The 16139-nt window shown below is 34.1% G+C and overlaps 2 protein-coding genes and 1 pseudogene across 2 annotated transcripts; all 3 read left to right on the top strand.

The window, feature by feature from the left end:
* The first annotated feature begins 626 nt into the window (after positions 1-626).
* LOC18009713 lies at positions 627-2527 on the top strand (annotated as a pseudogene).
* A 2479-nt stretch (positions 2528-5006) lies between these two features.
* On the top strand, positions 5007-6393 carry LOC18009712 (protein terminal ear1). The gene is made up of 4 exons (XM_024159247.1): positions 5007-5437; positions 5618-5737; positions 6022-6163; positions 6241-6393. The coding sequence occupies exons 1-4, from the start codon at positions 5007-5009 to the stop codon at positions 6391-6393; spliced, it is 846 nt and encodes a 281-aa protein (XP_024015015.1).
* A 6471-nt stretch (positions 6394-12864) lies between these two features.
* Positions 12865-14511, top strand: LOC18009929 (aldehyde oxidase GLOX). Its single transcript, XM_006392447.1, has one exon. It carries the CDS (start codon positions 12865-12867, stop codon positions 14509-14511), a length of 1647 nt encoding a protein of 548 aa, XP_006392509.1.
* The last annotated feature ends 1628 nt before the right edge of the window (positions 14512-16139 follow it).

Here is a 16139-nt window from a genome sequence, read left to right as displayed (position 1 = left end):
TTCTTCCTCCAAATGCCATTTTGGAGGAAATTCTTCTCCAACCCCTACCCCATTTTCACCTGCAAAATAAATTTATTACAACAACTGATTAATAAAAATTGGGTAAACTGATTCTAGATCCACCAAGATCATTAAAATATTGTCCAAATGAACCAGATTGAGTGGTGTGTAGTATTATTTTTATATTATAGTGGTTGAATTTAGAATAATATTATAATTTATGAAAGTTTTAAGAAAAAAAAAAATAAATAGATTAATTTGTAATTTTTATAAATAGAGTGCATTATTAGTAATTAACAATAATAAAAAAAGAATATACTCAAAATATTCTTTTTGGAGTTGAAATTGGAGGAATACATTGAAGAGAAATCTAACTCCATTTTGCAGTTCCCTCATTTTAAAGACAAAAATGAGGGAATACATTGGAGATGCTCTTAGAAAATACACTATTGGCAAATTTCTCACAATATTATTAAAAATTGAAAATTATAATTTTTTTTCCAACTTCCATCTACCAAGCACCCACCACACCTAACTTGTCTGCATTCTCTCGCTCATTGGAATCTCAGAAAGTATTTGCACTATAAAAATCCAATTCTCTCACTTCTTTAATTTCTTCACTCTCGATCTCTTCGTCTTCTCCGCCTCTCTCTATCTCACTCCGATCTCTCTCTCTAGGATTCATGGCTTCCATGGCTGCTGCATCTACTTCTCTACAAGCTCATCCTCGACAAATGGTCTCTCTCTCTTTCTCTCTTTCACCTGAAATCTCGAATCTCTTTTTTTTTTTTTTGCTGCGTAGGATCTCATTCTGCTATAGATCTGATTATTATTTTTACTTTTCTTTCCATCATCTCTGTGATTTATAGATCTCGATCTAGGTTTTTTTTTTTATCTTCTTCAATGGTAGATCTTATTGCAGAATCGTTGGCTAAGCTCTTTTCCAAATAAATTGATTTATTGAAATGACTTTGGTTCTAGTAAATTTTGCAATGAGGAAAGTTAGTTATTGTTTTCTCGAATTTAAGGTATTTTAGCTCTGCAGGAACTATAAATCTCATCGATCTGATCAAATTGATTGGTTGTTCTAGTCGAACTGGATTTTTCTTATATCTGAATTTGCATGAGTTCTAACTTTTGTAAAGGAACAAGTAGAATGTTGTTAACATATAGGATTAGTTCTTATAGAGTTTATTTATTTGCTTCTGTTTAAGTTCTCTTGTACTCAAGAAATCGAGAAGCTTGTTCTCGCAGATTGTTCGCTGTTTTTAGTTATATGTAATCTTTCGTTTGTTTGTAGTGAAAATATTGCTTTGCATTCGAGTTTTAACTTTCGACTGATTGAATGTTAGCATATAGGATTAGTTCTTAGATATACTTTTAATTGCGTCTGTTTAAGTTCTATGGTATTCAAGAAATCGAGAAGGTTGTTCTTAAATTACAACACCTCGTTTTCATGTTTTGCTTTGCTTCTTCATGTTTAACTTCTACGAATTGAATTGTTTTTTTTAAATACGATTGCAGGCAATTGCAGTTAGCCATCCAGCTAAATGTTTTAGCATTGGAAGAAGCAATCTTTCTTTTACGCGTCGCCCGCTTCCTACTCGTTTGAGTGTTTCTTGCGCTGTAAGCATTTTTTCTTCTCTCATATAATGTTTTCATTGTACTTTTACATCTCATATTCGAAAAAATGTGATTGTGGAGGGAGAATGATATTAGAGGTATTGCTTTGCGAATCTAATTTGAACTCTTCAGCCAATTCGACATATGCGAACAATGTAATTATGCTCTATCGCGGACTTGACAGAATTTGGTTGCTGACAGCTTCATACTTTTTGTTTGTTGGTAAACAGGCAAAACCTGAGACAGTGGAGAAGGTGTGAAGTTGTCAAAAGCCAACTTTCACTTAAAGATGGCGAGACAGTTACGGCTGGGACCAAATTTGTTGATCTTGGTGCTGATTCTCTTGACGCGGTAACTTACAACCTTCTCATGTCTAACATCCACCTGCTTTTAGATACGTTCGATTCAACTGTTCAGTGGACTTATTGATGCTTAATCGTTTCATGTTTTCGAGCACATATTGTCTCACCATAATGATTAGATTGATAGTCTATGAAGGGTTCCTCATACACCTATTCGATTGATATGCACAAACTCATGGCTTTTGTGGTTGGGTTTCAGGTGGAGATTGTGATGGGCCTTGAGGAAGCGTTTGGGATTGAAATGCAGGAGGAGAAAGCACAGACTATCACAACGGTTGAGCAAGCAGCTGAGCTCATTGAGGAGCTCTTGTTGGAAAATGCCTAAATAGATGTCATTATTATTACATAACCAAAAGTGGAGGAAAAAAAAAAACCCAAACCGGTAATCTTGTTATTGTCTGGTGGCTAGAGTCCAAATTTCGTCTGTTGAGATTGTTGTTATTTTGGGAAATTGTTATTACAAAGCTTTTGTATTTGACTTCTCTTTATTCTAAAACTTTTTAGTTCCACATTTCAAAAGTGTCCTAATTATCTAGTCCTATTCTACCCGAACAAAAAAAAAATATGATTGCTCTTTTTGTTCAAACAAAAATATCATTGTTCATCTATGCTTATTTCTAGTATATGTACTAAACATAAAATTTTTGTGGAAAATTAAATAATAAACATTTTTTTTTAATTGAATGTAAATTTATACTCCAAACCAAAAGAAAGACGTTTTTACAACCAAGTTGCAGCTGTAGTCAAATTGAGAAACTGTAAAAAGAAAATTAAAAAGCCAAATGCGATTCCACTTGTTCGTACAGTTTTCAATATGATACTTTCATACAGTCTAGTTTGACAAAGAAATATAATTGCTTCTGTAAAAGTGACGTGATGCAGCTTAAGACTTTTTTTCTTTTGGCTAGTTGCATCTTAGGACATTTGTTGTGATCTTTGATCAGAACTCCATCATTGTGTTTCCAGGCCGCGTCAAGGTTTTGCATTATATCATGTTGTTCCTTTCGCCGGCTGTCTCTGAGTAATGATTTGACAAAGAAAATTATAAGAGTGGATTTTGTAGTCGAATTTCTATATATATATAAAAAAAAATCAAGTTTTCAATTTCTAAAGCAGAAAAAAAGAAATTTGTAAATATAACTCTTCAAATACATTATAAACAAATATATAAATGAAAAAACTATAAAAGTGTAAGTTTGTGATGATAATAATTATTATAGATCCCAATATAAAAAGAAGTTTTTTACTCTTTTAATGATAACAATAACCGGAGAGGTCTGAAGCAAAAAATAAAAAATAATAACAGAAGAGATAGAAAAAGTAAAAGAGAATATACTAAAAAAAATAAGAATGATACATAATTAGTTCTGTAATACTGTTTTAATCTCTATATTATTATTACAGAATTATTATAAAACAATTTGTAAATTATTTTATATTATATCCTAAATTTTTCAAAATTATTGAAAATAATATGAAAAAATTAATTGTTTATTCTAATATTTATTTTTTAGTTTGTAAATAATAATTAATTTTATATATTCAAAATACATTATTAGCGATTTTACAGTATTTTTTACTATTATTTGTATTATTATATTTTAATATATTAATATCAAATTTAAAAAATATACTAGACATGAGAAAAAATACTTTTTCAGAAATTCATGAACTGACCACAAAACTCAATCATCAAAAATGCATAAATTAGTATTTTAAAAATTATATTTTTTGTGAATTATCTTAAATAATATTTTAATTTACTGTAAAATTATTAGTTATGTATATTTATACTATTAAAAAAGAATGATGTTTTGTGTCCAAATAGAACTTTTATTTGATTTCTTATTATTCTTATTAAACTAATATTACTAAACAAAAATATTAGTTTTAATTTAAATTTATCAAATTAATTAGTTTAATATTAATAAATTAATGTATTTTAATTTTAATTTTAATATAAATTCGAAATTTTAGTTTTTAATTTAAATTTATTATAGATTTCTTTAAATATAGATTATATTATCCAAAATTAAGTTATTATTATATCTTTACAAAAAATAATAATCAAATATTAACTTAGATTTAATTTAAATATTTAAATTTAAATAATATATTTTAATAACAGAGATGAAAATAATATATTTTTATATATTTTATTAAATATTTAAATATATAAATAATATGAACGGACATGTTAAATGCTTTAATAATTTTAGTTTTTTTATATTTTTATAAATGAATATGTTATAATGATATTTTTTAATTGTGCTACTTTTCAAATTAATATGAATGGATGGATTTGAATAATGTTTTTCTAATCGCGATCATATATAATATTAGAAAAAATAAATCAATAAAAATAAATTCTATTTAAATATATTTTTTTATCATTTATTAAAAAATTATATATAAATAAAAAAAGAAAATATATTAATATTATATAAATAAAAAATAGTTCTCATGCGAACCGAAATGACAGAATCTAGTTGTAAAATTAAAAACTATATCAAAATATAAAGATGTTAAAATGGATATAAACTTTTATTTAGATTCTACCTCGCTTAGATTTTAAATTTGTTAAAATTTATTTAGTTTTAGAGGTCTTTTATAGTGTTCATTAAGACCCACTATAATTATACTGATCTATTTAGACCAATTTAAGCAATTTAAGTTACATATGTTTTTTAGTAATCTAACATTTTATACTAAAAAAATTAAAATTTTGTGTTTTTTCAATGAGTTCAACTTCAACTCTTAACACTAAAAAATTACTAATCATTTCAACTCATATCGTGGAAGCTACAAGAGCTTCACGGATCTCTAGGCCTTAAAGAATAAATCCCACGGTGAAAACTCACTGAAGAATCGAAATGATGAAGAGAGATCATTAGACAGTCGGCGTTGGATCTTCATTTCATATATATCAAATACGTTTCCCACAAACACATATATAGACATATATTTTTATATATAAACAAAACACAAAATCATATCTTGTTTCCATACGAACCTCCATTAATGGATTCTTCAAATCCTACAATCTATTCCGGTTATCAACCTCTGGCGATCAACGAGGTCTCCTTTATAGCTAGCCCAACCCTAAACTCATACGCACCAGTTTTCTTTCCATACAATCCTTATCTCCCTTGTAACTATTACTCGCCACCACCGCTGATTTACCTCCTTTCTCCACCACCAATCTTTATATATTATCCTCTTTGGCATGTTAACCCTAACCCTAATCCGTTGGAGTTTATACAAGAATCGCCTCCTAGTTACTCTTCAAGCCCTATGCAAGAGCTGTCTCCTCCACCGGCTAGTAGAAAAAGGGTTTTTAGCCGGAGAAGAAACATCAAAAGGACGTGGAGGAAAATAATCAAGTATCAAGATGAATCTAACGATGCACACATCACCACCGTCATGCTTCGCAACATACCAAACGAATACACGTACGTTTATATATAACATCATATTAATTACATAGTTCATTATATAGCCAGAAGAATAGTACGTTGTTACCTCTAGGTTACCAAAAAAAAGTAGGAGGTGAGACATAATTTAATTTTATGTTGCATGCAATGATATTATTAGGATGAATATAATGAAGCTCATGATTGTAATATTTGCAGCAGGGAGATGATGATTGATTTTATGGACATGCATTGCGAAGAAGCCAACAAAAATGAGAACAATGAAGAGTCGCCGCCTATCTCTGCTTATGATTTCTTTTATCTCCCAATCGATTTCAAGTAATTTTTTGTCGTTATTTAGTTTATCATTATGTGTTTGTTTCATGTTCGTTTTATATATACATATGCGTGTAAGAAAGAGGAAAAACGAAATGATGCTATACAAATCTTGGAAATGATAAACGATAATTATTGATTATCTGGAAAGGATTTAACGAGCTACATGAAATACAAATATAAAAATTCAATTTTGTCTTTCCTTTTTGCATGAACTTTGTACTGTAGTTCAGTTTTTTGTTTTTGTTTTTATCTACTAACACAATTTATGGCACGAAATTGAATAGGAGTGGACTAAACAGAGGGTATGCTTTTGTCAATTTCATAAACAAGGAAGCAGTGTTGAAGTTTAAGGCTGCTTACAACCATAAGGCATGGTCTCATTGCTACTCAAGAAAATTACTTGAAATTGTTTCTGCGAAGATTCAGGTTAGTTCTATCTCTACTCCTTCCTCTAATATATACATACATAAAATATTCAAGCTTGTTGTAACATTTGTGTGTAGGGAAAATATGAGTTGGTGAAACATTTTACAAAAATGACCTATCCGGCTGAGGCATATGGTGCACTTTCTTTCAGCCCAGCTCGTAGCGGACCAGAAAATACTGTTAAAACCATCATGGTCGGTAGATGCATCGAACCAATGATATCAGTGTAGTCGTTTCGCATATGATCATCTATATATGTAATGTGAATAATTACTAGTGAATCGAATGTAGAATATCGAACTAAGAATAGTGGGTGGACTTAGAAGGAGAGGAAAAGACTCAGACACCGAACCAAATCCAATTAAAAGTCTGAAAAGTTTAGTTTTGGATTTGGTTTTTGATGTGTGTGAGTTTTGACTTTTCATTAGTGTTTTGTTCGAGTTCAAGGTCTACATGTTTTTCTAACCTTTTATGTTGTTGTAATATTGATATTTATATATATGTTATTTAGGTAAAGATAGTAATACAAATCATGTCTCTGTCGTTTTGTGTGTTAACGGTTATTCTGAGTTTCAGAAAATTGGTTGAATTTGTATTGTGAAAATCGACTCACACTCGAAGCTTTGAGAATGATTTAGAGAAAATTGATTAGACCCTGTAACAAAAAAACAATGATAAATATTTTTTTTAAATTAATTAAAAGATGCAACGTCAATTCTTCTTCAAAATTACGAACGAGCTTCATTCGTCCCCTTCAATTTAAAACCTACATAAATCAGATAATCTTAGGGATAGGCAAAAAACCATATCCGAAAAACTAAGCTCATCAACTTCACTTTGAAAGCTACAAAAATCAGATGATCGTTATTCGTTAGGGAGGCCAAAAAATAACCATAACCAAAAAATCAAACCAAACCAAAATAAATTAATTGGTTTTGTTGTAGTTTAATCTAAATTTAACCCATTTGGTTACCATTTTTGTTAAGCTTTTGAGTTTGGTTTTGTTAAAAACTAAAACCGGATGGTTTTCTGGTTTTAAATCAAATTTTAAATAATCTATATTATCTTGGTGTAATTGGTGGGTTCATCTTTTTTCTTGGGCTTATCTTTATTGTTACTAATTCATAAGTTTTAATTAATTAATTTGTAAGGATTTTTAACTTTTTTTGAGTGCTTAGATCTTAGGATCTATAAGATGATTAGAAACTTAAATAACACAAAAGTTTGATCACCCAGTTCACGGTCTCGAACCGCTACGTCTAGGGTGGGAACCGTCTCCCACAACTTTCACTATCAATCAAAGATTACACAAACGCACTAACCGGCGAAGTACAAATCACAGATTAGAACAATAGAAGAGAAGATTTGAATCACAACACAAAGAAGACTCAAACTTCTTTTGGTGCTCTCTTGGATTCCCTCTTCTCTCTTCTCTCAATTGCTCTCTCTCCCTCTGTATCTTAGCTTTGTACTCACGGCTCTTTGACTCCTTCTCTTGTGTTAGGGTTTGGCTTCAAAGTCTTTGTTTCTTTTATAGCAATACGTAGCCGACGTTATTCTAGCGTACTTTCCGTTTTATCAACGACTTCCTCTTTTGTTATTGGACTCAATCTTGATCCACTTGAAACCTTGACAAAGCAAGCCCAAATCATAGGCCCAGATGTGAAGATAGAAGCCCATCTTCCTCACAATCTCCACCTTGGGCGATGTCTTCACGATCCCTTCTGACGTTTCACCATGGCGAGAGACTTGATGCAACTCCGACCACCGTCACTCTCTCTGACCAGAATTTCTTCCGGCGATGAAATCCTCCACCATACTGGTATGAAGCAATTAGAGAGATTCATGACTCTCTCTCATTCTTCCTTTCTCGATGGTGAAACACGCTTATGCAGTTTCGATGCCTTCTCGGACCACCATCTTTGCAGTTTCTGGTGATCTCTCCTTCGCCGATATTCTCTGGTGACCGCCGGTGCTCTCACCCTTTCCCACTCAAAGCCGCCAAGCTCTAACTCCTTTGATTCTTCCCGATAGTGATTTTCAAATGCAAATTTTCTGCGACCCAAAAAATGCATCTCCTGCAATTCTTATGTCGCAATAATCTTCTGTAATCTCAGGTATTCTCAATTTCGTCTTCATCTCCTTGCTGTGATGATTGAAATTGACCCTTTCTGAGATTCCCAATTCACGAAATTTTGGAAAAATTCCGACCGGTTCATTACGCAGCTTCACTGATGAACAACCTCGTAGCAACTAAACCACTTCATCTTGTTCATTGTTCCGATGATTCCAGGTAACCCTCTTGACCTGAACCATCTATCTTTGCTTGTCTCTGTATCAACTGATATTTCTGAGACACTATGAAATCTTCTAATTTCATACTTTGTAGCTTCTCCAGAAAACTAGATTCATCTTTGTCGACCTGTTGATTCGTATCATGTGCACTGAACTTTGAATCAACCTCTTCTTGAATCACTTGCAGCTACTCCACCTGAAACTAACCATAGTCTCAATTTCATCTTCTTTGCAGCTTCTCCCGATGAACAGCTCATGTTCTCAGCTACTTAGATGACCTCAGGTAAATCCCTTAACCTGAACCTTGTACTCTCGACTTGCTTCCGAGATTCAAGAACACACTACTAACTTGTATTCCTTTGAATCTCCCAACAGCTCCACCTGGAATCAAAGTGTCCTCACCGTAATTCCAGTTGCCTCCAGGTAACTCCCTTAACCCATTAATCAAACTGATTTTACTTTATCGACTGAAGAACATCTCCAAAAAACTGACCTGTTTCTATGTTCTTCTTCCTGCGAGAGTACACCGTCGATAATATAGTTACCTGGAGCTGCACCACCCTTCAAGCTAGGTTGAGAAGATCGCAGCAAACCTGAGCTTTTTGTCCAGGTACTGCTTCACTTACCAAATCTGCTATGTCTTGACTTGTTTGAATCGTAGATAGAACTAGATCCCCTTTAGCTCTACCTCCAAAAATACCTGTGCCCAATATCTCTGAAACCTTTCCCACGTCATTCTCCTTAAACTCCATGCTCAGATTTTCATTAAATCTTCTGATTTCTTGCAAATCCCTTGAAACTTTCTTAGACTTAATTTCAGCCAACTGTTTAGATCCTTCTGACGAAGAAGAGTCTCCACCTTCAGCTAATAAATCTCTTGCTTCAAAACGATATGGAGTAGGTCCTTGAATGATTCTCACTGAATGTCACCTTCTTTAACTTCTTCTTTTTCACTTCTACCTCAGCTTTTGGCATGTTCACGTCAACTTTAGAAACTGTACCTTGAAAATAATACAAACCACCTTGGTATTTTCCAGATATTACTTTCTTCTTGCCTTTGTAGAACTGAACCTTGAAGTTACCTCCATCATATCTGCAACCTGATTTCTCTAACATCCCATAAGAAATAAGATTCCTACTCACCTCTGGTATGTATTTCACATCCTTAAGTATCACTACAGAACCATTTGGATTCTGAATCTGAATCTTTCCCATTCCTTTGATGTCATAATGAGTGTTATTAGCCATCAAAACTTTACCACCATCAAACTCCTTGAAGTCAAACAAGACTTCTTTGTCTGGTGTACTATGGTATGAACATCCCGAGTCCAAAATCCATTCTTTCTTAGTATCTTGAGAGCTAACACTTAACACCATTGGTTCCTTTGAATCTGTTGCAACATTTGCAGAATCTGCAGATTTCTTTCTATGAGGACAATCACGTTTCCAATGTCCTTCATCTACACAGACAAAGCAACCTTTGTTGTTTTTCTTTCCTCTACTCTTAGACCTTCCTCTTCCATTCTCTGACCTCTTTTCTGATCTGCCTCTAGCCTCAACATATAACCCTTCTCCATCTGATCTTGAAAGCTTTTCATTTTCAGCCAGCTCTCTCTCCTTAGATTTTGCAGCACTAGCTACTTCCTCCAACTCAATAGCTTCCCTACTATACTTAAGAGTATATTTTAAAGAATCATATCTAGGGGGAAGAGAGTTGAGTAGCAGTATTGCTTGAACTTCTTCTGGTATCTCAATGTTGAGGTTGCTCAAATCTGCAATCAGCTTCAAGAAGTCATCTACATTCTGATCAATTGATCTTGAATCCTGCATTCTAAAAGAATACACCTTAAGCTGAGAATGGACCCGATTAGGCAAAGTCTTTGCCATGTAAAGCCTCTCAAGAGTAGCCCACGCTTGAGCTGCGGTTACACACTTGTCTAGTTTCCTTAAGACATGATCTCCAACACACATGAAAATAAGATTCAAAGCCTTTTCATCTCGCTCCAGTCTGGAAGCTTCATCTTTGCTCTTTTTCTTTATTGCCTCTGGATCTTTTTCATCCACGTCTTTGGATGTCGGTTCCATAAGAACATCTTTCAAACCTTGAACGGTTAAGTACGCGAGCATCCTTTTCTTCCAGATCAAAAAATCACCTGATCCGTTGAACATGCTCACCTCCATCTTTTGTGTCGTCATCATTGAGTTTCTAACCTAATCCTTCTAGCACTCAAACCTGGATTGCTCTGATACCACTTGTAAGGATTTTTAACTTCTCCTGAGTGCTTAGATCTTAGGATCTATTAGATGATTAGAAATTTAAATAACACAAAAGTTTGATCACCCAGTTCACGGCCTCGAACCGCTACGTCTGGAGTGGGAACCGTCTCCCACAACTTTCACTATCAATCAAAGATTACACAAACGCACTAACCGGCGCTCTCTTTGTTTTCAAGTACAAGTCACAGATTAGAACAATAGAAGAGAAGATTTGAATCACAACACAAAGAAGACTCAAACTTCTTTTGGTGCTCTCTTGGATTCCCTCTTCTCTCTTCTTTCAATTGCTCTCTCTCCCTCTGTATCTTAGCTGTGTACTCACGGCTCTTTGACTCCTTCTCTTGTGTTCGGGTTTGGCTTCAAAGTCTTTGTTTCTTTTATAGCAATACGTAGCCGACGTTATTCCTTGTAGCGTACTTTCCGTTTTATCAACGACTTCCTCTTTTGTTATTGGACTCAATCTTGATCCACTTGAAATCTTGACAAAGTAAGCCCAAATCATAGGCCCAGATGTGAAGATAGAAGCCCATCTTCCTCACATAATTTTATGATTTTTTTCTTCTCCTTTGTGAAAATAATTTTAAAACTTTAAAACAAAATCTAAAGAACAATACAAACCTTACCTCCCAAAACGAAGCAAAAAAAAAACAAAAAAACAAAAATTGTGAATGTAGGTTTCTAATCATTTTTCCATAGATTTATTTTTGTTTGAATCAAGCCTACCTTATCATTAGTCATTACAGTATCAACAGTGTTGAGATCAACTATGATAAACCAAAACAACGTTTTTTTTATATGTTTTTTTCTATTTTTCTCATGAGATTTTATGTGGTAATCCAAACGGAATGGACGATCTTAATATTCATGTCTAATCATCATATATAAGTATAATTATAAATAACATGTAAAATTACTCACAAAATTGAAAAATTGAAAAATTGAAAACAATAACAAAACGGTAAAAATATATATGATTGTTAATTTGAAAATATTTCAACAAAAATATTTTGAGGCATTTTGAAATAAGGAACTTAAATATATTTTGGACTTTCCAAGTTGAGTTGTGCGACATTGTTTGCATTTTACGATATGATAGGAGTCATGCATGTGTACAGTGTACAATACATTATTAAGAAAATATATTAATATTTCTTGTTTTTGTCTTACATACAATCCAAGAAGTGCCTCTTATTTCTTTCCAAATATTACGACCATTCCAAAGAGCGATTCCTCTACACTTAAGTTTACCACGACAATTTATTTTATTTTATATTTACCAATTTATAACACTAATTACATTTATAGCAATAATAGTCTTACTGGAAGTGGAACACCACTCTATCTCTTGACATGTAAACGTTTTATAAGTTATCCCTTATAATTTTTACTTCTCAAAAACTCTTAGACTAAATATTAAGCCATAAAAAGTTTAAATCCTTGAAACTTTTAGAGTAGATTGAGTTCTGTAGCACTTTCTGAATTTTTATTGCACTGGGTTAATTCCACAAAAACAAAAATACCTCTAATTTTGTTCTAAGTGTGCATAGTAGTGTCGTCATGAGTGACATGCGGAAAGTGAAAGGTTTGTTCCACAAAAGAGATTATTTAATGATAAATATTATCATATTATTCTACATGTTTAAAGTGAGTTGCATCAATTGTATGAGTGACATGAATTAAAGTGTGCATTGTTTTATCATTCCCTGGCTTCTTAACTCTCAGCGATACTGGTTTTTGTAATTAATTCAATTAATTTCTAGTTTTTGATGGCATTTCAGCTGTTTTGTTAATATTTTCATATTTTTCTTGTTATAATTTTGTTTACATTATAATTCATTTTTGTACATTTTGATACCCATGATACTATATTCCTTTTTTTTGTTACTATAACTTTACTATATTTCATATTAAAGTTACCTAAATATTTTGTCTATGTGCATGTCTATCGAACGCATGTTGTTATTTTGATATATATTTAAGAATCGTCGATTTAATAAAAAAAAATGTAATGTAAAAGAATCTATGACAATATATAATTGGACGTACTCCAACCAAATTCTTCAACAAGAAAGTAAACGACCAACCTCTAACTTAAAACTCACCATCAAACCAAGAACAAAGGCATCACTATGATCAACTCCGTGAAAACATTCATCGTCACAACATCTATCTTATGCCTTTCCATAGCCATAGGTGAACCAATACCATTTCTGATGCAACTCGATCGATGGGAATTATTGGTACCCAATATCGGTATATCCGCCATGCACATGCAACTTCTCCACAATGGCATGGTCATAATGTTCGACCGTACCGATTTTGGCGTCTCGAATCTTTCTTTACCGGGAGGCATCTGTCGATTCGATCCTAGTGACACTGCCGTCAAGTTCGATTGCTCAGCGCATTCAGTTCTCTACGACGTTGTCTCCAACACATACCGGGCCTTAAAAGTCCAAACCGATACATGGTGTTCTTCTGGTTCGGTTCTTCCCAACGGAACATTGGTTCAAACCGGTGGATACAATGATGGTGAGCGCGCTACTCGAATGTTTTCCCCTTGTGGTTATGGTGAAACATGTGACTGGATCGAGTTTCCTCAGTATCTAGCCCAACGTAGATGGTATGCGACCAACCAAATTTTACCAGATGGACGTATAATCGTTGTCGGGGGAAGAAGACAATTCAACTTTGAATTTTTTCCTCGACCCGATCATCATCGGTATAGAGGATCAAGATTTGACTTTCTTAGAGAAACTACAGATGGAAGTAACGAGAACAACTTATATCCGTTCCTACATCTTTTACCCGATGGGAACTTATTTGTCTTCGCTAACACAAGATCCATTGTGTTCGATTACAAAAGCAACCGAATCGTCAGAGAGTTTCCAGAGATTCCAGGTGGTGATCCAAGGAATTACCCAAGCAGTGGCTCTTCGATACTTTTTCCAATAGATGAAACCAAGAATACTATGGAAGTTGAAATTATGGTTTGTGGAGGAGCTCCCAAAGGCGCCTTCTCACGTGCAAAAAGCCAACACGGATTCACGCGTGCCATTTCCACGTGCGGGAGGCTAAAGCTAACCGATCAGAATCCAAGTTGGGAAATGGAAACCATGCCATTGCCACGTGTCATGGGGGACATGCTGCTCTTACCGACAGGTAATGTCATTATTGTAAACGGCGCAGGAGCCGGTACGGCCGGATGGGAAAACGCATGCGACCCGGTTACCCGACCCGTTATATATCACCCGTTTGATCGAAGGTTCTCTATTATGTCCACTTCATCACGTCCTAGGATGTACCATTCATCAGCGGTTTTGTTACCAGACGGTCGGGTTTTAGTCGGAGGAAGTAATCCTCACATTTATTACAACTTTACCAACGTCGAGTATCCAACGGAACTAAGCCTCGAGGCTTATTCTCCTCCTTATTTATCTTTCACATCGGACTCAATAAGACCGAAGATATTGACCAATGACAAAGTAGTGAGTTACAAGAGATTGTTCAACGTGGATTTCTCCATACCACAGTTTCTGACCACTGATCTTCTCTCTGTGAGGATAGTTGCACCTTCCTTCACTACGCACTCCTTGGCGATGAATCAAAGGATGGTGATCTTAAAGCTACTATCTGTGACGCGTGAAGGGCTAACTAATTCGTATAGAATCAATGCGTTGGGTCCATCAACGGCTGAGATTGCTCCTCCCGGATACTATATGATGTTTCTGGTACACGCAGGCGTACCAAGTGTAGGTGCTTGGGTGCAAATTGAATGAACCAAGTCATAGGATAACTGCAGTTTGACATGAATGTTCCATGTTAGGTTTATTTACGGTTAAATCATCTATATATATATTAAAGAAAAATAAGAGGGAGGAAGAGACTAGGTTACACAAGTAGTTTTGCAGACTGCATAATACCGTTGAGTGCTGAGTCCATCTCATGTTGAAATAAATGATTATTGCTGTTTTATTATCTAATTTTGTAGAAAATGCTATCCCAAATTACACTAATAATAATTGATAGAATACTGATTATTATGAAACTCTTTTATTTTGGTATATGTATTTGTCAGTGACTCAGTGGCTGCTGTACGTGGAGGGGTTATAGGGCAGGTCTATGGATTCTGAATTCAACAAGAGTTTACGTAAAATTTAACAGAGAAAATTTCATAACAATATATCAACTAAATTTCTACTACCATTTTAATTAATATATCAACTTTTGCGTACCTAAGAGCATCAGCAAATGGAGCAACCGATTTTGGAATGCTTAACTATTAATTATTATTAAACTTAAGTTAAGTATCTTTATTAAGAAGAGGAGAATTTTGTTGATTGGAGTACCTTTAATGGGTGTTAAAAAAAATTATAATTTAAGAGCACGCGATGTACCTTGAGCCTTCTTCTTTTCTCTCTGTCCACTAAGAACATGCTACGTACACCCCAAGCATCGATGCTTATGGATCTCAAATAAACATCGCTTCTTCATTTTAATTATATTTTTCATTTTTTTGTTTGGGCTAAGCATCGATGCAATACCACTGTTGCTGATGCTCTAAAATCATACACCAACTACTTTTTTTTCCATTTTAATTCAATAGTTCTCAACTGTCCATCCAATTTACAGTATAACAAGAGTTGTACGAAGTGTATCGACCAAAACAAAATTTCAGGATTCTTTGATACAAAGTTCTGTTAAGAATCTCTCTAGGCCTGGGCATTTTTCTCAGACCCGAGAAACCGAACCGGAACCGACCCGAAAAAATCGGTTCGGATCGGATTCGGGAACCTGCCAAAATATCTGATGGGTCCGTGGGTATCGGTTCGGAGCCGGGTATTATCCGAGAATCGATCGGATCTTCGGATACCCAATACAACTTTCAATTACCTAAAACATCATTATTACTCTATTTGGCTATTTCCCGTACATACGACATTTTTAACCTAGGGTTCTTCGTGCTTTGAGTACCTTTAACGATTGCGCTCCCCGACCTTTTTCTATTCGACCACAGACCAAACGGTCCGAACCATTTATACCTCCAATAAGCAATCCCACTCATCAAAACTGGAAACCCTAGCCCCCAAACGGTCCAAACCATCTTCGCCTCCACCATCAGCTTCCTCGCAAAATCTCTCGGAGGTAAGAAATCGATTTCCACCATTTTTTTTTGTTTTTTGAAGTTTGCATGTTGAATCGAGTGTTCAAGTCCATCAATTTACTTACACAGTCTTCGTGAATCGGAGTACCAGACTCTAATTCCTTTTTTTTGGTAAAAACCGATTACTGGTTACAAAAATCCAAAATCCGATTTATGTTAGTGTTAGCCGATGCATAATGAAAAGCTTTATGAGTTTATGTCTGTGTTCTTGTTTCATAAACTGATTCTAGTTGAAACTTTTGT

Source organism: Eutrema salsugineum, unplaced genomic scaffold (assembly GCF_000478725.1).
Source record: "Eutrema salsugineum unplaced genomic scaffold, Eutsalg1_0 scaffold_8, whole genome shotgun sequence".
Taxonomy (NCBI): Eukaryota; Viridiplantae; Streptophyta; class Magnoliopsida; order Brassicales; family Brassicaceae; genus Eutrema; species Eutrema salsugineum.
Note: the sequence above shows the minus strand (reverse complement) of the source record. Positions and strands in the feature narration are given on the sequence as shown.

What these genes read in the sequence shown, in the direction of transcription:
- LOC18009712 (XM_024159247.1), top strand. Translation starts at nt 5,007, where the DNA reads ATGGATTCTTCAAATCCTACAATCTATTCCGGTTATCAACCTCTGGCG. An exon ending in TATCTCCCAATCGATTTCAA is followed by an intron (nt 5,738 to 6,021) that starts GTAATTTTTTGT and finishes GAAATTGAATAG; the next exon opens with GAGTGGACTAAACAGAGGGT. An exon ending in TTGTTTCTGCGAAGATTCAG is followed by an intron (nt 6,164 to 6,240) that starts GTTAGTTCTATC and finishes ATTTGTGTGTAG; the next exon opens with GGAAAATATGAGTTGGTGAA.
- LOC18009929 (XM_006392447.1), top strand. Translation starts at nt 12,865, where the DNA reads ATGATCAACTCCGTGAAAACATTCATCGTCACAACATCTATCTTATGC.